Raw genomic sequence first — 13,249 nt, forward strand, 5'->3', positions numbered from 1 at the left:
TAAATGGAGACATTTTTAGCACCACCTAATGGCAGTTAAGTAAAAGAAAAACCTTTTCCAATTTAGAATTTATTTGCATAATTCAAATTAAGCTATATACTAGAGTTGCTTCTATATGAAACTGAACTGAACTTTTTCATTCCCTAATGTACCAAATAGGCAGCTAGAAATCCATTTTCAAACAACTGGTTTGAGTGGGAATGAAGCCGAAGGGTTATTTGATAACGAAGCCAAGGGGTTTCTGCTTTCTTTATCAGAGCAAGGAAATATCTATGTAATAGAATATATTAATTCTATGTGAAGATTTTTATTTTTAGGAGCTCATGCATAGAGACTCCATTCTCCATACCCCAGTTAATTTCATGACAAAATATACCTTGACTATTGCATTAAATATTTAATTTGTGTTGTTTTCTGTGGTTGTTTGTAAATCTTTGACCAATTTAACATACTACTCTAATAAAGCATCTTTTATCTCTGATAGATTTTTTAAAACTGAGTCATATCTTTCTGTTTATTCTGTCAGAATTTTCTATTGAATGTGAGTCAAACAATGTCATTTATATCAGGAATAAATAACCCTTACCTTAGTCTATACCCATTTATTTCATATGGTTCCTAGCAGGATTTGAAAATGTGTTACTGTCACATCCTTAGCATTAAGATCAATGGATTTGGTTGCGTTATGCATCTGAAGGAGAGTTTAGTGATAACACCAGATTCTAATAACTTTCATCCTCATCTCAACACTTTGGTGTGATTCTTCTCTCTATGATACAAAGAAAGAACACTAGACAGATGGTAGAAGCTAAATTCCAGCAGATAGTTTTTAAAGTCAACAAGAAAAAGAGATACAGGTGGTGGTAGTAGGTTCTGTGAACATTTATATACATCTATCACTTGGCTTTAGATGCCCTATATGTGCTTCACATCATTGTCCACCTGATAAATTATAGCTGATTCTTCACAATCCAGCTCAGGTATCACAGCTTCTGTCAACTTTCCCACATACTTCTTTGCCTTCATTTTAAGAGAATTAGTCACTTTCGCTATGTAACATCTGTGAATTGCATATCCTTCTTTAACTGTCATTTGTAGTGTTCATTTGGCCCATCTACTATAGGATAGGTTCTATATGAGATGAGTATTATGTCTTCTTTATCTCTATTTCTCAGAAAAAAAGTATTTTGGTGAAACAAAAGGCAAATACATCTTCGGTATAGCATAGTAAAATTACTGAAAATTAAAGATATAGAAAAAGGCTTAAAATAGCTAGAGAAAAAAAGACACATTACAACAGGGGGACAATGAAAAGAATGATGGCTGACATTTCATCAGAAATAATGGAGTCCAGAAGATAATAGATTATCTTTAAAAGTTTTTTAAAAAGGCAACCTGAATTTTCTATTCTCAGAAAATATTACTCAAAAATGAACTTGAAAGACATATTTAGCTAAAAACTGAATTAATACATCATGAATAGTCCTGAACTATGACAAATACTAAAGAATTTCTTTCAGGCTGAAGGAAAATAATACCAGATAGAAACTCAAATCTGATGAAAAAATGAAGAGAAATGGAAATGAAAAATATGTGAAGAAATAGAAAATATTTTTTCTTAATTTCTTAAAAGACATTTTATTGGCAAAAGAAAAAATATAAATATATTCTGCAGCTTACAACATACATAAAAGTCAAATTTATGACAAAAACAGCACAAATGATTGAAGGATGGTAAATGGAAGTATGCTGCTATAAGAATCTTATATGTGACATGATAGAATATTAATTTATAAAAGTAGTGGAATTTATTAAAATGTATTAATTTATAATTCATTAATTTATTAAAACTGGTAGAATATTATAAGTTAAGAATGCATATGACGATCCTTAGAGTAATCATTTAAAAGCATTTAGCTAAAGAAATGAGAAAGGAAATAAAATGGATTATTAAAATAACTCTACAAATCCAAAACAAGGAAGGAAAGGCACAATAAAAGAACAAAGAACAAATGGAAAAAAAAAACAAAAATACAAATAAAGAAAACAAATAGTAAGATGATAAATTTAAATTGAACTGTATCGATAATTATGTTGACTATAAATGTACAAAGCACACCAATCAAAAGGCAAAGATTATCGGACTGGCTAAAAGAGCAAGAACCAGATATATGCTGTTTACAAGAGATGTCCTTTAAGTATTAAAAAACACATGAATTAAAAGTAAAAGGCTGGAAAAAATAAACTATGAAACACTTTTCATAAGAAAATGGCAGTGGCAGTATTTATATCAGGCAATCTTTAAGACCAGTGGTATCATCAGAAATAAAAACATTTCACAATGAGGAACAGTCAGTTCTTCAAGAAGAAAATATCCTAAATGTATTTGTATGTAATAATAGAGTTTCAAAATATATGAAGCAAAACTTACAAACTAAAGAGAAAATACACAAATTCATTACCATATTTGAAGGTGTTTAAATGACTCTTAGTAATTAATGAAAGAACTAGATAAAAAAATGTGAAAGAGGGGCTGGCCTGGTGGTATAGCAGTTAAGTATGTGTGCTGGGCTTGGCAGCCCAGGCTTCACTACTTTGTATCCTGGACGCAGACCCACGTACTGCTTATCAAGCCATGCTGTGGGAGGTGTCCCACATATAAAGTAGAGGAAGATGGGCACGGATGTTGGCTCAGGGCCAATCTTCCTCAGCAAAAAGAGGAGCATTGGCAGTGGATATCAGCTCAGGGCTAATCTTCCTCAAAAAGAAAAGTCTGAAAGAATATAGAAAAAATAAACAGCATTATCAACAAAGTTGAATGATGTCTATTGAACACTATATCCCAAACTAGAAAACACCCATCCTTTTCAAATGGAAAGTATATGCTAGGCCATAGAAAAGTCTCAATAAATTTCAAAAGAATGAAGTCATAAAACAGATTCTCTGACCACGTGGAACTGAATTAGAAATCAATATGAGAATGCTATCAAGAAAAATTTCTAAATATTTAAAATTAAACTCATTTCTAAATAATCCATGAATCAAAATAGAAATCACAAGGGAAATTTTAAAAGTTGAAATATGAAGGTACAGCATGTCAGTTTTTGGAATGCAGCTAAAGTAGTGTTTAGAGAGAAATGCATAGGTTAAACGATTATTTTAGAAGGAAAAGGTTCAAGCTTTTCTAAGTTCCTTATGAAAAGAACTAACAAAAGAATAAATTGAACCTCAAATAATAAGAAATAAGCAGATTATTAAGATAAGATCAGGTATCAATGAAATAGAGACAACAAAGCCCAAAGTTGGCTCATAAGAAGAATGGGAGGTGGAGGCTGGAGTTGGGCGGGGGGGAGGTTTGCATTAATTTAAAAAATCAATCAACATGATTCATCATATTAATAGAGGAATCAGAGCAAAACATCATATCATCTCAATAGATCTGGAAATTATTTGACAAAATTTAACACCTATACATAATGAAAACTTTCAGCAAACTAGGAATACAGGGGACTTCCTCAATTAGATAAAGGACTGCTACAAATATCCTACAGCTAATATACAAATAATAGTAACACATCACGTGCTTGTGCTTTTCCTCTAAGATAGGGATCAAGTCAGCATTCAAATTTTGCTGATGGTCCTAGCCACTGTAATAAAGCAATAAAATAAGTACTAGAACTTATAAGATGAATTCAGAAAGGTTGCAGTACACAAAGTCAATATAAATAAAATTAAGCAAATATACTAGTAATAAACAATTGAAAAAATGAAAAGTAGCATATAAAAGAGCATCCAAAGCATAGTACTTAAAAATAAATTTAAGAAAATAAGTGAAAAGATTCTACACCCCAAATTATTAAACATAACTTAGAAAAATTAAAATAAACCTAAATAAAATATTTTCCCATGATTATGGATGAAAAACAAAATGTTGTTTAATAACCATTCCCCCCCAAGTCAATCCATAGATTTAATGTGATTCCAATCAAAATTCCAGTAAGCTTTTTTGAAGAAATTCTCAGGTTGTTTCTACAAGTGAAAAGGAAATGCAAAAGGTCCAGAATGTTCCAAAACAATATTAAATAAAGTATAATAATTTTGGCAGACCTACGCTGATTTCAAGACTTTAAGCCACAATAATCAAGACTTTGTAGTATTTCGTAAGTATGGGCAAATAGATTAGAAATATAGCCACACTTCCAGTGTCAATTCAATTCAATGGAGTTAAGGCAATTCAACTGGGAAAGTACAATATTTTCAACAAATGATATTGCATAGTCTAGAAAAAATAAAGCTTGACCCCTACCTCACATCATATATACAAATTAATCTAGATGGTTAAAATTATAAAGCTTCTAGGACTTGGTGTTTTAAATTTTAGCCATTCTAGTGAGTGTGACATGGTGTCTCTCTGTAGTTTTAATTTGCGTTCCCTGAAGACTGATGAAATGGAGCATCTTTCTTGTGAGCCTTGGTAATCACATATCAGGATTTTTTTGTCAAGTGACTGTTCAAACATTTTGTACACATTTCATGGGGCGGTTTGTCTTCTTTTTTTATTGAGTCGTTTATTAGTGTTTTGATTCTGACTCCTAGAGACCCTACGTACAACAGAGCAGAAGCCTGCCTGGTCTTTCTGTGCCATCCTCTCATCTTCCAGTGCTACATCAGACAATGCTGCTATTCGTCAGATTTTCATGGCCAGCTCTTTTTGGAAGTGGGTGGCCCTGTCCTTCTTCCTAGACTGTCTTAGTCTGGAAGCTCTGCTGAAATCAGTCCACCTTGGGTCACCCTGCTGGTATTTGAAATCCTGGTGGCATAGCTTTCAGCATCACAGCAACACTCAGCCTCCACAGTATGACGATCCACAGACGATTAGGAAATGAACTCAAGCCACAGTGGTGAGAGCACAGAATCTTAACCACTAGATCACCAGGGCTGGCTCTTATTGAGTTGCAGGATTTCTTTATTTATTCTATATACCCAGGTCAGTTCTGAGATTTTGAAATTCTGATTCAAGATCTTTTTTTTTTCTATCTATAAATGCTTTGTAGTAGCTCTGTCCTTCGTCCTGGGAGTCGTGTGACAGTTTCCTTCTCTCTGGAGTTTGGAGGGAAGAATTTTCACCAGCTGAAACGTTCTGCTTCTCTTTTCTTTTTGTTCTTACAGTGGCTTTATATGGATATTACCTGATAATTTCCCATCATTTTGAAATGTCTTGCATTTTCCTGGATCCACAGGAACAAGGGGGTGTCAGCTAGGATGAAGGTTTGGGGTGGCTAGGTAGGTTTCACAGTTCAAGAGAAACACATTCGGTTGTTTCAGTGGGAGGTGGTTCCTTTTATTGACAGTGCCTTCTGGGGTAGTTTGTGTATTTTCGGATTTTATGATTCTCTTTCATTTCTGTAGAACTCTTAACTTGCTGTTTGCTTCCTTCTTTGACTCTAAGAGATATGGCTCCTTCAAGTGCCCTCTCTCTCCCCCAGAAGCAGTGGGTTCCGCACATTGCCCTGTCTTTTCCTGGGCCCCTTTGGGCTTTCTTCTTGGATTTTCCTCGTAGCCAGTGTTTTGGCCCAGCAGGCTTACGTGCTGTTCTCAATCTTTTTTTCCACTTAAGGAGGGACTGATTTTCAGGAGGTGATTTTATGTGGTTTCTGCCATGGCACCATCCTTGCTGTCCTGTCCTTTTTTCTGTTCATTGTCTACCTTACTCTCAACTACAATGTGCTATCTGGTGGTGATTCTACTGGTTTAGAATGTTTATTTCTCTAATTCACATATTGAAGTGTTTAGTATTCTCTGTCTCCTAGTGACCCTGTAGGCTTGGGTTATGGGTAGTTGTATTTGCTCTCCTTTTTTTTTTTTTGGTAAGTAAGATTGGCCCTGAGCTAATATCTGTTGCCAACCTTCCTCTTTTTTTTTTCTCCCCAAAGTCCCAGTACATAGTTGTATCCCAGTTTTAATTCCTTCTATTTCTTCTACATGGGATGTCACCACAGCACGGCTTGATGAACCGTATGTAGGTCTGCACCCAGGATCCAAACTGGGGAACCCCAGGCCCCCAAAGCAGGGTGTGCAAACTTAACCACTATGCCACTGGGCTGGCCCCTTGCTCTCCTTCTTGATCAGAATGGTTTTTGGAGGAAACGTGGAAAGATTTGTATTAGGTTGTGATCATTATCCAATGGGAAGCTGAATCCTCTTGACTAACATATTAAATATTAAAAAGAAGTCATGGATATGGCAGAAGAAAATATTGACTAGTTTTTATTATTTGTGGATAGGGAAGTACATTCTGATTAAAGCACACATTCCAAAAGAAATGAAGAAAAATATTTTGAAAGTTGGAATCTTTTCATTTTAATCAATAGAATAGCGAAAAACAACAACATAGGGTTAAAAGGCATACAGAAAACTGGGAGAAAGTATTTGAAACATCTGCATAGACAAAGGATCAACATCTAATTATTCCGCAAAATTTATTGAGGGCTTACAATGAAGCAGGCACTGTTATAGGTTTCTATTTTAGGGGATGGAGATATAAAGCAAATTAAATAAATGATAAAAGGATAGAGCCTGCTGCAGATGGTGGGTGCTATGGAAAAAGGTAGAGCAGAGGGTGGTTATAATTGTTGGTCCCAGTCATCATGGGCCTATCAGAGAAGCTGAATTTGAGCAAAGACCTGTGAAAGGTGAGGTAGCAAATCATGCAGGAACCTGGGAAAGAAACTTCCAGCCAGAGAGAAGAACAATTACTGAGGTACCCAGAGTGGAGAAAGGGAGGTGAAGCATAATAGGAATGAGAGACATAGTGAAATTGGATTATTTAGGCAGTTGTAAACTACTGCGGTGACTTTGGCTTTTACTTGGAGTAAGCGAGAAGCCTTCGGTAGGCACCAGAAAAGAGGGAGGACATGACCAGAATTGTCTTTTGATGGGATCACTCTAGGTATTATTTTAGAATAGACTGTGGTGTGTGTGTGCATATTAGGGGAGAGTGGCATGGAACAAGGATGGAAAAAGGCAGATCAGTTAGGGAGTCAATTACAATAGTCTAGGAGACAGAGAATGGTGATTCATAACGTGTGATGATCCACAATACATAAAGAACTCAAATCAAGCAGAAGTAAATAAATAGACTCTTTGTAATCAGCAAAAGACATTTGTGTGCACAACTCCCAGAAAGATGCATAGCTATTTTTATGGCTAATATATATATAAAAATTTCACCGTGACCGATAATATAAAAGACAAATTAAAACCAATGAATTCTCATTCTTTGCACCTCAGATTTTGAAATGTCCATTATTTTCCAGAGTCTGTCCATTATTTCCATTCACACTATGGAAAAGCATGAGAACTAATTATTAGTTTTGAAAGGTAACATAACAATATTCATGAAATTTTAAAATATTTGCTCTCATCAACTGAACATTTTCTTAGAGACTAAAAATATGCAAGCACAAATGTTTGTTGCAGTACTGCTTTCAATATAAAAAAATCAGAAGCCAACCAAGTGTTATCTATGATAAAATTATAAAATACACTACAGTAAATGTACTTAGTGATTAGAGAAAATTGTATGTCTGTGAACTAATGTGGAAAGATATCTGCTATGTGTTACTAAGTGAAAAAAACTTGCAGAAGTATTGTTCACAATAGCCGAGATATAGAAACAACCCAAGTGTCCATCAACGGATGAATGGATCAAGAAAATGTGGTGTGTATATACACAATGGAATATTATTCAGCCATGAGAAAAGGAAATCCGGCCATTTGTGACAACATCGATGAACCTGGAGCACATTATGCTAAGTGAAATAAGCCAGATAGAGGAAGACAAATACTATATGGTCTCGTTTATATGTGGAATCATAAAAAAAAAAAGGTGAACTCATAAAAGCGGACAGTAGAATGGTGATTACCAGGAGCTGGGGAGATGTTGGTCAAAGCGTACACAGTTTAATTTATGTAGGATGAATAAGTCCAGAGTTCTAATGTACAGGTATGATGACCGTACTTAATAATACTCTATTGAACACTGGCGAGATGCTATGAGAGTCAATTTCAGATGTATCCACCACACTCAAAAAAGTGGTAACATGAAAAAAATAAAAGAGGGGGCAGGCCCAGTGGCCTAGCGGTTCTGCTTTGCTGGCCTTGGGTTCGCCAGTCTGGATCCCAGGTGTGGACCTCGCCCCACTTATCAAGCCATGCTGTGGCAGGCATTCCACATATAAAATAGAGGAAGATGGGCACAGATGTTAGCTCAGGGCCAATCTGCCTCAGCAAAAAGAGGAGGATTGGCAGCAGACGATAGCTCAGGGCCAATCTTCCTCAAAAAGAAAAAAAAAGGTAACGTGAGGATATGATATGTTAATTAGCTTGACCATAGTAATCATTTTACTATGTATATGTATTTCAAATCATCATATTGTAAACATTAAGTATATATGTTTGATTAAAATTTTTTCCTGAAACTTGTGGAATGGTATGTGTAATATAATCCACTTTCAGTAAAGAGAAAACAATGACATAACGTGTGTGTGTGAATAAAACATTCTGAGAAAAAGATTGCCAAATTGTTCGCAGAAGTTTCTCTGAGGGTGGCAGTTCAGACTATAGAGAATTCACTTTCAGCTTTTATAGTTCTATAGTGTTTGAATTTTATGTAACGTGATTATTTATCCATTTTTGGAAAACTTCTGTAGAAGCTTAACATACATACAGAAAAGTGCAAAAATCGTAAGTGTGCAGGTTGACAGATTCAAGACCTGAACAGATTTATGTAACTGGCACCCAAATTACTATCTAGAACACTACTGGGCCCCCAGAAACCCTGCCTTGTACCCTGTTCTAAATCCCAACCAGCGTTACCACTATCCTAACTTCTAACACCATAGGTTTATTTTGCCTGATTTTAAAGTTAATATAAAGGGATCATACAGTATGTATTCTTTTGTGCCTAGTATCTTTCACTCAGTATCGTGTTTGTGAGATTCACGCATGTAGTTGCATGTAGCTGTAACTTGTTCATTGTCATTGCTATATTGTATCCCGCTTATTTATCCTTTCTACAGCTGATGGACATTTGTGTAAGTTCTAGTTTGATGGCATAGTGAAAAGTATTTCTGTAAACACACTTGCATATCTTTCTGAACCTATGTATTTTGGGGGGTATATACCTTGGAGTGGAATGAAGGGATCAAAAGGCATGTATATATTTAGAAGATATACAGATAACTTAATAAATAGTGGCAGACAGTTTTTCAAAGTGGTTGTACCAATTTATACTCCCAATAGTAGTTTATGAGCATTCCAGTTGCTCTACGCATTTGGCTAAACTTTGTATTTGCTATCTCATTTTAGCCATTCTGGTAGATGTTTAGTGGTATTGCATTTTAATTTGCATTTCTCTGATGACTAAAAATGCTGAGAATCTTTTTCAGGTTCATTGGTCATTTGGACATCATCTTTTTTTTTTTCACTGAGAAAGATTTGCCCTGAGCTAGCATCTGTTGCCAATCTCCCTCTTTTTGCTTGAGGAAGATTCACCCTGAGCTAACATCTGTGCCAGTCTTCCTCTATTTTGTATGTGGGTCACTGCCACAGTATGGCCGATGACAAGTGGTGTAGGTCCACGCCCAGGAACTGAACCTGGGCCACCAAAGAGGAGTGTGCCAAAGTCAACCACTAGGCCTTGGGGCTGGCTCCAGACATCATCTTTTCTTGAAGAGCTATTTGCCCCTATTTTTCTAATAGGTTTTTTGTCTTTTTCTTATTGATTTGTGTGTGTGTGTATATATACATATTTGATTATCAGCTTTTTCTAGTGCACCCAGAAATTTGGACTCTGGCTATTCTACTCAATTGGAAAAGATTATGTCTAATGATTAGTAATTACCAGTTCTGTAAGCTTTTCTTCAGTTATAATTATTCTGGACCTATAGGAAGTGTTTACATGGTTAACTAACTTTACCTTCTTAAAGTTCTTTCATGTCTAGGTTTCCATTTTACAATATTATCCCAATTGTTCTAACTTTATTATTTATTATCTATTCTTTCATTTTCTTAAAGGTAGGGCATTTCCCCCAAAGGTTCTTTTTCTTTCTCTACATTCCGTCTCCCAGGAACATGGATTCTTGCCAGATGATTGCCAATTTATTTTTCTAGTCCCATCTTCTCTTCTGAGATTAACTTTCTTGTTTCAAAATGATGATAGTTTTTAACATCATTAATATAATAAACTCACTGTGCCCCAAATTGAACTTATATCCTCAACCCTATATTTTCCTCTTTACCTGACCTTCTATTTCTGTTAATAATGCCTCTTTTCCATCAGTAATTGGTGAAAAGAATTGACCATCTCAACCCACAGCATCACCTCATATCAACAAGTCTTAAATGAATCTCTTCTGAAATATATAGAGTCCATTCTTTCAATCCATTTAGTTACTGGTCAGCCCTTAATTAAAATTCTTATCATCTTGTTCCCCAAAAGCACAGGGATACCCTAACTGGTTCCTCTGTAGCTAAATTATCTGTATCTTCCATACATTCCACCATTAGTTTGGAGGCCCCCATCCTGACTTTGAGCATCCAGTTCCTTTCCTCTACCCAATGTCTAATGCCTTCCTTTAGTCTATAGGATAAATTCCAATCTGGTGGCTCAACCTTTTCAGTCCACTTAGCAGGAGAAATGGGAGTAAGAAAGCTAGTAACAGGGGTTCAAATGAGTTTGAATATTGAAAAATGATTCATTAGGATAATCTTATTCTGTTGAGTGAGAGATGTGCCAGGATGGACCAAGTACTGAGTCTCACAGCAAGAACCTAATATCCTAGCAGGCAGGAGTAAGAGAATCAGATTTCAACAATGAAATGTCAAAATGAGTAAGACAAGTGTGTTTTAAAAGGGCCCAAAGCACGAAACCCAGAAGATGAAGATGCAGAAGCCAAGAAAGCCAGGAAAGATTTGAGTTGCCTCTTTGGAAAGTCAGAAGCCCACATCGCAGGCTTGCCTTTGCTGATGTTAAAAAATTTCACTCTAAAGATGCTTATAACACAAACTTCCTTTCCATCTTTGTCTTCTACACAAATTTCTCAAGCCAGATAATCTGTGGCATACGGTCTGACAGTGGGCTTGCTATTTTTCCAGATTCATCTCTTGACTCCCTCCTTCACATCCAGCTTTCCTTAATACTTTTCCTACCTCTAGGCCTTTGTACGATTTCCCCCCAAGTCCCTCATGTTCTCTGAAAACAAGCTCAAGTATCATATTCTCTGTGGAAACTTCCTTAATCCCTTCGAATCAAATTATATCTTGTAAATATCTCTATTTCGCTTATTATACTCATTACAGTTTTCTTCTCTTTTTTTTTCTTGTCTTTTTCCTTATCTGGAACTTAATATCTGGCACAGGGTTGTTAGTTTTCCTTCTCTACTGTGTAGCAGAGTACTCAACAAATGTTAATATTCCATAGGTGCATATTGAAAAAATGACAATCCGATGCTCACAAAATGACTTATGCTGTCCTGCCTCCACACCTGTGCTAAAACTTCTCCCTTACCTCTAATGCAACCCTCACCTCCTTTCTCCTCATCCAGACCCTCAAAATATTTGCTGAGTACCCCTAGATACCATGTGATGAACCACATTCCACGTGTAGAAAGATGAATCAGACGTGGTCCCCGATTAGTTGTGTCTATGGGACCCAGGTTAAATCCCCCACCTATTGCACCTTTGGTTACCAAACCAGCCTGAAGGGAGCTCTCTCTCCTTCAAAATTTCGTAATTCTGGTTGACTGTATTACTACTCAAATCGGTATTCATTAATTATGCATTATTGTGCTCTTGCGCTGTTATTTGATTCTCCTGTATGTTCTAAAGCTCTTAGTTGATTCCCACCATGTGATTTGTCTGTTAAAACACATACATTTTTTATTTCCAACTAAACTGGAAGCTCTTGGAGAACAAAGATTGTGCCTCTTGAACTTCTTTGCTAGTTTCAGTACATGAAGTGAAATGCCTTCCACACAGGAAGAGCTCCACAGTATGCATTAAGTGAGTGGCATACCAGGTACAATGGAGGTGGGCCGTGCGGTAGTAGTGGGAAGACACCTATTGAACCATCAGTAGCTCCCCCTGCTTCCTGAACTGGGGAAATTTCTGTGAGACAAGAGCATTGTGTGTCCAGGACAGTGCTGGGAGGTGATCTGAAGGGTAAGGAGAGACCCTGAAATTCTGAAGGCTGCAGACCCTTTGGTTACAGAACAATGTTTCAGAAAATTAAGTCTATGGGCTATTTCATAGTGGGTCTTTCCAGTTTTTAGTTTCTATTACTGGACCAATTCTTTAAACTTCGTAAGTATTTTAAATGAGGGCGCTGGTGTTTCTTTCACTGGCGTCAAAAACAGGTTTATTTTTATGACTGATAATATTCTCACATTGATACTCTGAGTGTCCAATTTTGGGTTGACAACATGTCTTTTTATGTTGATGAGTTTTGCATATATTTAAACTTCATTATATATTGATTAGTGGGAGTGCAGGCTTGAGTTTCCAAGTAAGGTTGGCATTCATAATGGGATATGTTTAAAACCAAATGGCTGGGACCATCCCAGCACATTGCTGTGTATAATTCCCCGACTGTACTCACTGCATCATAAATAATAATGAAAGTAAATGTACGTTTATCGGGAAGAATCAACAAAACCCCAGCGCTGATTCGCTGCTCGCACTTGTCTCACCAGGCATTAAGGCCAGCTTTCGAACAAGGGTGCCTGAAGGTTTGATTGTCTTTGCCGCGTCACCTGGCAATCAGGAAGAGTATTTTGCGCTTCAGTTGAAGAATGGACATCCTTATTTCCTTTTTGATCCTCAGGTAAATGAGTAATCATGAAGTTGATATTTTTGAGCGTTTACTAGGCGCTGGGTACCGCTTATGGTTTCACATTGAACGCTCACCAAAAACTTAGAGGTAAGACTGTTATTATCTCCACTTCACCAATGAAGAAAATGAAACTTACAAAAGTGATGGGACTTGCCCACAGCTCAAATAGCAGAGCTAACTTTCAATCTACATCCTTAACAACCATATGCTATGGTAAATAAGTGCAAAGCAATGGGATATATTGGAGTATATGAGGAAGCCATTTGTTTTAAAACTAATTCAGCCTGACCTTGTTTTTCCAAAAGGCCCTGATGTGGTCTGTTGAGCATGCATTGTACATCTGCTTTAAATATTTAC

The 13,249-nt window shown here is 36.3% G+C and overlaps 1 protein-coding gene across 1 annotated transcript in view; it reads left to right on the forward strand.

Moving 5' to 3' along the window:
* Positions 1–13,249, forward strand: part of USH2A (usherin) — a 746,622-nt gene that overhangs the window by 290,734 nt on the left and 442,639 nt on the right. Inside the window, exon 22 of the mRNA XM_070602521.1 lies at positions 12,753–12,883. Within this exon, the coding sequence (XP_070458622.1) occupies positions 12,753–12,883 (131 nt within the window). The remainder of the gene's footprint in view (positions 1–12,752; positions 12,884–13,249) is intronic.

Source organism: Equus przewalskii, chromosome 31, assembly GCF_037783145.1.
Source record: "Equus przewalskii isolate Varuska chromosome 31, EquPr2, whole genome shotgun sequence".
NCBI lineage: Eukaryota > Metazoa > Chordata > Mammalia > Perissodactyla > Equidae > Equus > Equus przewalskii.